General features: G+C 56.8%; 1 protein-coding gene across 1 annotated transcript; it reads left to right on the forward strand.

Moving 5' to 3' along the window:
- Window positions 1-717: 717 nt before the first annotated feature.
- Window positions 718-10,841, forward strand: SCYL1 (SCY1 like pseudokinase 1; the record flags this gene model as incomplete). The annotated part of the gene is made up of 4 exons (XM_061352265.1): window positions 718-746; window positions 8,156-8,534; window positions 9,594-9,734; window positions 10,695-10,841. Coding segments are annotated over exons 1-4 (696 nt in total), but the record flags the coding sequence as incomplete, so codon positions are not given.
- Window positions 10,842-10,888: the final 47 nt, after the last annotated feature.

Raw genomic sequence — 10,888 nt, forward strand, 5'->3', positions numbered from 1 at the left:
TTATTATTTAACACCGATGTTTAACCCCTTCATTATTTAAGCCTTTTACTTCAATATTTAACCCCTTCATTATTTCTTTTACTTCATTATCTCTTTTATTTCGTTATTTACCGTCTTTCCCCTCCCTCCCCGCCTCAAGGAGCTGCTTTGAACCAAAACGTCTCTTTTTCACGGTACATACATGTCGTATCGTCCTGTGTGTCGTCGTGTCCCCCCCCGAAAAAACCACTTTAGCCCGGGGGTGGTTTAAGGGGAAAAAACCCTGATTTGGGGAAGTTTGTCCTTGAAAAGGGAGGTTTTAAGTGTTACAAGCTCTGAACGGGGGAAAACACCGGGGTTGGGAAGGAGGAAAGGACGCTTCCCCCCCCCCCTTTACCTCAGGGAAAGGCTCCCGTGGGGAAACGCCGCTTTGGGTCTGTTGGAATTAAATCATTTATGGGTTAAAAAGCCATTAAGTGGGGTTTATTTTGAATGGGGAGGGGGTATTTCTGCCCCGGCGCAGCGCTTTGCCCGAGCGCCGCCATTTTGAGGTGCCGCGGCCGCCATTTTGTAGGCCTCTTCTTGCCCCCGTTCCGCCATTTCCTGAGGTAAAATCCACGCCAAAAAGAGGTTTTTCCTCCATTTTTCCTCCATTTCCCCCTCCTCGGGAGCGGCTAAACCCGCGTCCACCCCCGCTTCGGGGTGGGAAGGGACGGAACTATCGCGATCCCTATCGCGATGGCGCCCGCCCCTGCGGCAGCGCTGAGGTAATGGGGGGGGGGGAGGGCAGCGCCGCACTGCGCCACCCGCGGGACCGGCTGGAACCGGCCGCGCCGCCGCGTATCCCTCCGCGGAGGGGGGGCGGCCTCTATGGGCGTTAGGAGCGGTTAAATCCAACGCGTTGGGGGGGTTAATATCGGTTATGGGGGTGTTATGGAGGGGGGGAAAGCGGCCCCCCTATGGAGCAACCACAAAGGAATCCCCGTGGAGGTGGTTTTGGGGTAAAAAGCCGCTCAAAACGGGTCGTTTTGCCTCAAAAACGGCGCCTTCAGGAGGCCAAAGGGTGAGGAATTGGGGGGGGGGTTTGGCCCTAAATCCTTTGGGAAACGGTGGCGAACACCACCACCACCCCCCCCCCTCGCACCCTCAAATTAGGCTTAGAAGGGGCTGTTTGGGTCAAAAAGCTGCAATTTGAAAGCTAAAAAGGGCTTAGTTTCACCTGAAATTATTGCCAGAGGTAATTTTGGGGTCATTTTTAGGGCATTTAGTGCTATTGCGGTTAAATCTGTCCATAAAAGTCACCGAACCCAAGCAGCTTCTCACCCATTTGAGCCTTTTTATTGCTTTCATTTATGGAAAAGTGGGGGGTTGGTGAAATTGGGTTTATTTTCCTATGGAAAATGCCTTCAAATGGCCCCTCCAAGCCCGGATTTGGGGTAAAAAACAGCTTTATGGGGCCTTTCCCCACAGAAAACGTGAACTTTGGCTGTGTCACAGCCAATGAAGGAATTGTAAAGCTTAAATTGGGGTTGGAATAGAGAAAAGCAGCCTGAAACGAGCAAAAGCAGCATTAAAGGGATGGAATCGAGATGGAGGAAGGGGAGCTTTGAGGTGTGGGTGAAATGGGGGTAAAAAAGCACTTTTGGGGGAGGTTTAATGGTGGGATATTGCAGGGGAATGCTATTAATAACAGCGAAACCTGTTCTCCTTCAGGAATGGGGTTTAATGGTGCGGTTGGGGGGGGTGCATCCCTCCCAATGCTCCTGGATCCCGTCCGGAAGCGCAAAGGGCTCGGGCCGTGACTCAGCAGGGCCTCAAAATGCCGCGAAAGGAGGAGGTTTGGGGGGGCTTTCATAGAAAAAAAGCCAGAAAAGGTCCCTTGGGCATTGTTGGGATGGATAACGGTAACAAAGGGGCGTTTGGAAAGGGGGGAAATGGGCAAAAAGAAGGGGTTTTGGGGTCTGGGTCCTTTTCAAGCACTGTTCCCCCCCCCCGTTTGTGGGACAAAAGGAGCCACCGGATGCCGCGAGAGCGAAAAGGGTCAAAATGGGGCGAGAAAGAACGAGAAAGCTCCAGATTCCCCCCAAAAAGGTCAGAAGGGAGCCCCAAAATGGTGCTAAAACGAACCAGTCCAGTGCCCAACCCCCCCTCCATCCTCCGGGGGGTGATGGAGAATGAAAGGAGTAAAAAAGACCCGGAAAAGATAAAGCGATTTTTGCTTTAATCGGGGTTACTTGGTGAATCACAGGGACTATTTTCTCCCCCCCCCCAGCGGAAGCGGCTGCGGTGAGGCGGCCGTGCCTCGGCCTTATAAAGGGGCGCGGGGAGGGAGCGGCCCCAATCGCCATTAATGCTTGTGCTGAGGCGATTCCTGCTCGCGGAGCTGCTCTTTTGCCTTTAAAATCGGCTTCTTTGGGGCCAAAACGCTCTTAAAAGCGGCCCTAGATTAGAAAAGGGGGCTTAAAGCGGCGTTATTTAACGCCAAAATGCTCTTAAAGCGGCTTCATTTAAAGCAAAACGCTCTTAAAGCTTATTTGAAGAAAAAAGGCTCTTAAAGCGACTTAATTTAAAGCGAAACGCTCTTAAAGCGGCTTTATTTGAAGAAAAAAAGGCTCTTAAAGCTGTTTTCTTCGATTTTTTTGATAGAATTTGGCTTTAGAAAAGCCGAGCGCGAGCTGGGGACTTCTTAATGCCTCGAACGCCCCGATCTGCTTTGCTTTAGAAACGAGCAGCTCTTGAAACCCTTTGGGTTGAGAACCGAAGCTCTTAAAGCCGGTTTGCGGTGGGATCGCGGCTCTTAAAGCTGCTCTGTTTGATACCGGAGCCTTTCGGGCCCTTCTCTTGGCACTGGAGGGGCCGGGGCCTTTCGCCAGCCCTTAAAGGCTGCGTTAGGAGAGCGGGAGCGGGAGCCCCGTTTGCAAGGGAGGGACAGCTCCTAAAGCAGATCCCTCCTTCGCCGCAGCTCCTGAAGCGCTTTCCGTGCTTTCGGAACGCTCCTAAAGCGGTTCCGGCCTGAGAGCAGCCCCTGAGGCTGCCGCAGAGCCTGCGCCGGGGCTCCTAAAGCGGCTTCCTTTGTGTTTTGAAGCTCCGGACGGGTGGTGAGGGCCGACGGAGCTGGAGCAGCCCCAGGAGCGCTGGGCTCAGGGCAGGAAGGAGGCGAGGGGAAAGGAGCCCGCGGAGACGAGGAGATGGAGAAGAACAAAGCGAATAGGAGCAGAAAGAGGAGGAATAGAGGAACAGACGAGAGCGAAAAAGAACAAATAAGAGAAAAAGGAAGAAATAGAAAAAAAAGAATAGAGGAAAAAGGAAGAAATAGAGAAAAAAAATTGAAAAAAACCCCAAGAAATAACCAAGAAATAAAAGAACAAATAGAGAAAAAAACAAGAAATAGAGAAAAAAAATAGAGAAAAAGCAAGAAATGGAGGAAAAAACCAAAACAAATAAAGAGAAAAAGGCAAGAAATAAATAGAGAAAAAGAGAGAAAAGGACAAGAAATAGAGAAAAAGCAAGAAATAGAGAAACAAGAAGTAGAGAAAAAACAAATAGAGAAAAAAGGAAGAAATAGAGAAAAAGGCAAGAAATAAGCAAGAACTAGAGAAAAACCCAAGAAATAGAGAAAAAATAGATAAACAAGAAATAAGAGAAAAAGACAAGAAATAGAGAAAAAATAGAAAAAACAAATAGAAAAAAAACAAGAAAAGAAAATAAAATTGAGATAAAAATTGAGAAAAAATAAAAATTGGAAAAACTAGATAAAAATTGAAACTACAGAAAATATAGAAAAAATGAGAAGAGGAAAATAGAAAAAATGAAAATTGAGAAGAAAATCGGAAAGAAAAGATGAGAAAAAGGAAAATAGAAAAAAAAAATTGAGAAAAATAGAAGTAGAGAAAATGGGAAAAAAAGAAAATGGAGAAAAGGGGGAAAGAAAAAAGTGGAAATTGGAGAAGATTGGGGGGAGAAAAAAAAAGCGAACGCAGGAATGAGAGAGGAGCCGCTGGGAACTGGTGAAGGCAGAGGAGGAAGGAAGAGCCCGAGGAGGAGCAGGAGCGATGGAGGGAAGAGAGGAGAAGCGGAGGCAATGGAGGCAGCGGCACCGGCGGGACCCAGGGTAGAGCGAGGCGAGGAGGCCCAGGAAGGTTTGGGGCCGAGAGGAGCCGGAGCTTGTGGGGCTGGAGCAGGAGCCGCAGCCGGTGAGGCCTGGCCCCGTTTGGGGGCGTTTCTGATGTGGGGGGGGAGGGTTTCGGGAGGCTTTGGGGGGGCTCTTGTCATTGCAGGCACCACGGGCGCTGCTCCGCGCCCCCCGTTTTTGCCATAAAACTCCCAAGAAATGGGTAAAATCCCCCCCCCCCCCACCTCCAGCATCCCCAAGCTCCAGGCTTAGGTCCCGCCGGCGCCGCAGAGTAAGTGCTCCAAAATCCTTCTGTTTGCTCCCAAAATGGTGATGTGAGGGAGGGATGGACCAAAGGATCTGGAAAAGGGGGAGGAAAGGGGGGAAATGTGTTTTTTTTGGGGGGGGGGGGTGTCTCGAGTGTTTTTCCACCCTCAGAGAAGCAGCCAAGATGCAGGAAAACAGGAAAAAAACACAGGAAAAATGCAGGAAAAACGCAGGAAAAAGGCAGATAATGGTGAGAAAAACGCCAAGAAAAAAAAAAAAAAAGTGATTCCAAGGGCCAGGATTTGCCCAAAAAAGGCCAATCTGCACCCAAAACGGGAGCTTTCCCCAGCACCCATGGGGCTAAAGGCAGCGATTTGATACCACCATGGAGCCAGGCGGAAGTAAGAGTTTGGGTTGAATTGGGAGGGTTTTGGGTGTTGCCGTTGGGTTTTGGGGGGGGAGGGGGGTGTTGGGGGGCCTGTTCCCAGCCTTTCCGCAGATGCTGTGCTGGGAGGCAGCTTGGAAGAAAACCCCCTTTTCCCCCCCAAAAACGGAGCTGGAAAATGAGGACTTTTCATCCCGAGTATTCCCAGGAGCTTCCCATAGGAAAACTTAACGTAAAACCCCCCAAAACTGCGGTGGAAAGGGTGGGGGGGAGGCACAAAACTGGTTTTTTTTGGCTTCTCTCTATTTCTGGGTGTGGATTTGGGGGTTTTGGGGCGTTTTCGGCCGTTTTCGGTGGCATGGAGGGGGGGCGGGACTCGGTGGTGCCGTTGGTGGGATCGCTGCCCCTTCCCCTCCCCATGCACCTCGTGGCATGTTTGCCCCCCTCCCCCCCATATCCCACTCCCCTCCCCCATTCCAGCGCGGAGAAACGATGGGATTTGGGCTGAAGTGGCTAAAACTGGAGTGGGTTTTGCTGCTTTAACCCCCAAAACGGGGCTGGGGGTGGGGGTTGTGTCTTGTGGGTGTTTTTTCCAGAGCCCCCCCCCCCATTCCATTGTTGAGGATTCACAGCTGCCAACAGCCACATTGGGGCAAAAAAGCCCCTGAAAAGGGTCTTCAGGAGCACGTAGGCAGAAAAAATAGCACCAAAAAAGGGTATTTTTGCTGTTTTTCCCCAAAAATTGGGCCATTCTGCTTTGGGACGCGATGGGAATTGCTGCTTTTCCCCCCCACATTCCACTTCCCCCTTCCCCAAAAGCCACAAATTTAACAACACCCCCTTCACCCCCAAAGGGTCCAATAGGAGGGAGATTGAACCAAAATGTGGCTTTTTCCCCCCAAAAAACCCGCTGCGTGTTGCTTGGAAAGGGGAGGGGGGAGGCTCTTTTTAACCGTTTTCCCAGTTTTTTCCCTCGAAACGCTAGGAGTTGAGGAGGAGCCGCAGAGGTTTTGGGTAGGGAGGAGCTCAGAGGCTCCGCTTGGTCCCGTTCTTGTTCCTGGTGTTATTCCCGGTGTTGTTCCTGGTGCTGTTGTTGTTTCTTTCCCCCATTCCCCCCCCCCCCCCCGCAGTGACTGTGCCAAAACGGCCTCGATTGGCCCCAAAATGGACAATTGGCTCCCCAAATGGCTAAAAACTAGAAAATGCCCCCAAAACATCAGGCAGGAGGTGAGCGAGCGAGTAAGTACCCGGGGACCCACCCACCCCTGTTCTGAGCCTGCTGTAGCCAACGGAGCGCGGCTCTGACCCAAAATCCTGCTTTCTGAGCCCATTTTCGCGATGGGAGCGCGAGCCCAACCTCTCCCCAGCCCCCTTAAGGAGCCTTTTTTGCGCCTGACCCAGAATTCCTCTTTCTGAGCCCATTTTGTGCTTGGGGAAGGGACCCCCGCCCTGCCCCCCCCTTTCCTGTGCCTGTTTTGCGATGGGGAGGGCGCGTGACCTTGACCCAAAATCCCCGTTTCTAAGCCAATTTTGGGACCAAGGGAGACACGATCCTGACCCAAAACCCCACTTTCTAAACCCATTTTGCACTAGGGGACTGTGATCCTGACCCAAAATCCCCATTTCTCACCCCATTTTCCTCCCAAATCCTGCTTTTTCCTGTTAAAGCTGCCTCGAACCCCCCTTCCCCCATCCCTCCGGCCGCGGTTTTGGCGCCGTTCCCATGGGGGGGATGGGGTTGTGTTGCTTGGTTTTTCGGCCCCCAAATCGCCCATTTTTGGGGTGCTTTTGGGGTGTTTTGGGGTCCCCCCCACCCCGCACCCCCTGTGGGGGAGGGGCCGCCCCGCCCCCGCCCCTCCCCCCTCGGAGGTTTTTTCTTTTCCTGAGAGAACCCCCCCAGCGTTGTCTCAGGTTTTGCTTTTTCGCCTCCGCCCCCAAAAAAGCCCTAAATTGACCCAAAAAAAAAGCAAAAGGCGCCGGTGGTGGCACCCCCGGAGCTGTGCCCGGGGCAGGGTTCGACCCCCTGCGGCGCCCGCTGCTTGGCACGACAGGAGCCCCATAGCGTGATAGGAGCCCCGTGGTGTGACAGAGCCCCATAGCGTGACAGGAGCCCCCTTACTGCAACAGCCCCCCCTGTTTCTGTAGCCCCCCTGTGTTGCTTTGGGGCAGCTGTGATACATCGATAGGGTGACACCCCCCCCTATTTATCGCGACAGGGACCCCATAGTGTGATGGATCTCCGTTATACCAGGACAGGGACCCCACAGTGTGATGGACACCAGCTTATTGTGACAATGACCCCATAATGTGATGGGTCCCCGTTCATTACGACAGGGACCCCTTAGTGTGATGGGCCCCCCTTTTACTGAGACAGAGGCCCCATAGTGTGTTGGACCCCCCCTTATCGTGACAGGGGCCCTAGTAGGGTGATGGGCCCCTCCTCTTACTGTGACAGGGGCCCCATAGTGTGATGGACCCCTCCTTATTGTGACAGAGGTCCCTTGGTGTGATGGACCCCAGTATTCTGACAGAGACGCCATAGTGTGATGGACCCCCCCCCTTTTCGTGACAGGGACCCCATAGGGTGTTGGACCCCCCCTTATTGTGACAGGGACCCCATAGTGTGTTGGACCCCCCCCCATCGTGACAGGGGCCCCATAGCGTGATGGACACCTCCCATTGCGACAGGGACCCTTCACTGCAATAGCTCCTTTTCCTCTCAGGGCCTCCCATGTTGCTTTGGGGTATCCATGATAGGGGGCAGCAGGCACCCCGTAGTATGGTAGAGACTCCTATCGTGACAGGGATGCTGTATCGTGGTGGGGGCTCATCACAGGGGTCCCCATATCATGTCCCATATCGCAGGGACCCCTTAGTGCAGTAGCCCCTCCCCACCCAGGTTCTTCAGGGCCCCACTTTGCTTTGGGGTCTTCACGATACAGGGGTAGGGGTTGCACCCATGTCGTGACAGGGACCTCATCTTGTGACGAGAGCCTCGTATTGCTTTGAAGACTCCATTGGCCTGCGGGAGCTCAGCGTGTACCTGATGAGAGTTGGGACAGAGCCCCTTGTATCGTGATCGGTGCCCCGTGTCGCGACAGGAGCATGTGCCCCTCCCCCGTGACCAATAAACTGCTGAGACTTGACCGGCTTCGTGTTGTGTCTGATGGGGGGGGGGGGAACGGGGACGCGGGGGTGTGACGTCACAGGGCTGCGATACGCACGACAACGTCACTGCCGGCCTCCTGTGACGTAGCTACGGGGTTCCCGCCAACGTGGCGGTGACGTCACCGCCCGCACCTGCCGCGTGTCGCTCGCGCAGCCCTTCCGGGCCCCGCCCCTTTTCGAGCCGATCCTTGGCCACGCCCCCTCTGGCGTCCCTGGTTACCCCGGGCACCGCCCCTCGCCCACAGGCCCCGCCCTCTCTCCGCCCCCGTGGGTCACACGCACCCTCCTTCTGTGGCCCCGCCTCTTCCCCACCTCCTCCAATCGCCGCCTTCCGCCCCTGTCGGCACCGCCCATGACCCCGCCCCTTCCCTGCGCCACGCCCCCTGGTCCGTCACCGGATCCTCCCGCCCGGCGCCGCCGCCGCTTCCTCCGGGCCCGGCCTCGGCCTCGGCCTCTCCCGCCCCGGGCCCGCCGGGCCCCGCCGCCCCCCCCGCGATGTGGCTCTTCTCCAGGGACCCGGTCCGGGACTTCCCCTTCGAGCTGGGCCAGCCCGAACCGGACCCGGACCCAGACCCGGACCCGGATCCGGACCCGCTCTGGCGGCTGCTGCGGGGACGGCGGAAGGTGAGGGGGGGGCTCGGGGAGCGGCGTCACCCAGGGCCGTGCAGTGACCCCCCCCGGCTGCTGGGTCCTAGCGCCGGGTGTCCCCATCCCCCGTGTCCCCATCCCCGTGTCCCCATCCCCATGTCCCCATCCCCCTGTCCCCATCCCCGTATCCCCCCCATCCCCGTGTCCCCATCCCCGTGTCCTCATCCTCGTGTCCCCATCCCCGTATCCCCCCCATCCCCGTGTCCCCATCTCCGTGTCCCCATCCCCCTGTCGCCATCCCCATATCCTCATCCCCATATCCCCATCCCCCTGTCCCCATCCCCATATCCCCCATCCACGTATCCCCCATCCCTGTATCCCCATCCCCCTGTCCCCATCCCCGTGTCCCTATCCCTGTGTCCCCGTCCCGTCCCCCCCATCCCTTTACCCCCATATCCCCATCCCTGTATCCCCCATCCCCATATCCCCACCCCTGTCCCCCCCATCCTTTCACCCCCATATCCCCATCACCCCATCCCTCATCTCCCCATCCCTGTCCCCCCCATCCCTTTACCCTCCTGTCCCATCCCCATATCCCCATCCCCGTATCCCCCATACCCACACCCCCATATCCCCATCCCCATATCCCCCATGTCCCACACCCCCATATCCCTATCCCCACATCCCCATATCCCCCATATCCCACATCCCCATATCCCCCATCCCCACACCCCCATATCCCCATATCCCCCCATATCCCCCATCCCCACACCCCCATATCCCCATCTCCCCATCCCCATCTCCCCATCCCCCCCCATCCCTTCACCCCCATATCCCAATCCCCATCCCCCCATCCCTTCACCCCCATATCCCCATCACCCCATCCCCCATACCCCCATCCCCCCATCCCCACCCCATCTCCCCCATCCCCCCACCCCCATCTCCCCACCCCCCTCCCTTCACCCCATACCCCCACCCCCAACCCTTCACCCCCATATCCCCATCCCCCCATCCCTTCACCCCCATATCCCATACCCCCCACCCCCATCTCCCCCCCCCCATCCCTTCACCCCATAACCAGATCCCTCCCCGCAGGCGGACGGGGCCCCGGTCTCGGTCTTTGCCCACAGCCTGGCCCCGGGGGACGCGGCTGCCACGGCCCTGGCCCGGGCGGGCCTGAAGCGCCTGCGGAGCCTGAGGCACCCCAATGTGCTGGGGTACCTGGACAGCCTGGAGGTGAGCGCTGGGGGGGCCAGGGGGTGCCAGGGGTGCAAATGGGAGCCAATGGGTGCCAGTGGGTTCCAGTGGGTGCTAATGGGAGCCAATGGGTGCCAGTGGGTGCTAATGGGTGCCAGTGAGTGCCAGTGGGTGCCAGTGGGAGCCAGTGGGTGCCAATGGGTGCAAATGGGTGCCAGTGGGTGCCAATTGGTGCCAGTGGGTGCTAATGGGTGCAAATGGGTGCCAGTGGGTGCCAGTGGGTGCCAGTGGGTGCAAATGGGAGCCAACAGGTGCCAATGGGTGCAAATGGGAGCCAATGGGTGCCAGTGGGTGCCCTGGGGGGTCGGTGGGTTCCAATGGGTGCCAGTAGGTGCAAATGGGAGCTAACGGGTGCCAGTGGGTGCCAATGGGTGCCAGTGGGTGCCAATGGGTTCCAGTGGGTGCCAGTGGTGCCAATGGGTTCCAGTGGGTGCCAATGGGTGCCAGTGGGTGCCAGTGGGTTCCAATGGGTGCCAATGGGTTCCAGTGGGTTCCAATGGGTGCCAGTGGGTGCCAATGGCTTCCAGTGGGTTCAAGTGGGTGCCCGTGGGTGCCAGTGGGTTCCAATGTGTGCCAGTGGATGCCCGTGGGTGCCCTGGGGGGGTCGGTGGGGGCCAATGGATTCCAATGGGTGCCCATGGGCACCCCGGGTGTTGCTGGGTGGTGAGGGTACCAATGTTTTCCAGTGGGTTCCAATGGGTTCCAGTGGGTACCACTGGGTTCCAATGGGTGCCAATGGGTTCCCATGGGTTCCAATGGGTTCCAATGGGTACCAGTGAGTTCCAATGGGTTCCAGTGGGTACCAATGGGTACCAGTGGGTTCCAATGGGAGCCCATCGGTGCCCCGGGTGCTGCTGGGTGCTGAGGGTGCCAATGGGTTCCAATGGGAGCCCATGGGCGCCCCGGGTGCTGCTGGGTGCTGAGGCTCCGCTCCCCCAGACCGAGCACTGCCTGTACCTGGTCACTGAGGAGGTGACGCCGCTGCGGAGGCTCCTGCGGGAGCGGCCCCCGAGCGGGGACATCGGGGAGCAGGAGGTGGCCTGGGGCCTGCACCAGCTCCTGGTGAGAGGGGACCCGGGGCTGTGGGTGCTGGGTGCCCTATGGGTGCTCTATGGGTGCTCTATGGATGCTCT

This window comes from Neopsephotus bourkii, unplaced genomic scaffold (assembly GCF_033783945.1).
Source record: "Neopsephotus bourkii isolate Nb327-2 ecotype Australia unplaced genomic scaffold, CSIRO-AGI_Nbou_v1 NB_655, whole genome shotgun sequence".
Lineage (NCBI taxonomy): Eukaryota > Metazoa > Chordata > Aves > Psittaciformes > Psittacidae > Neopsephotus > Neopsephotus bourkii.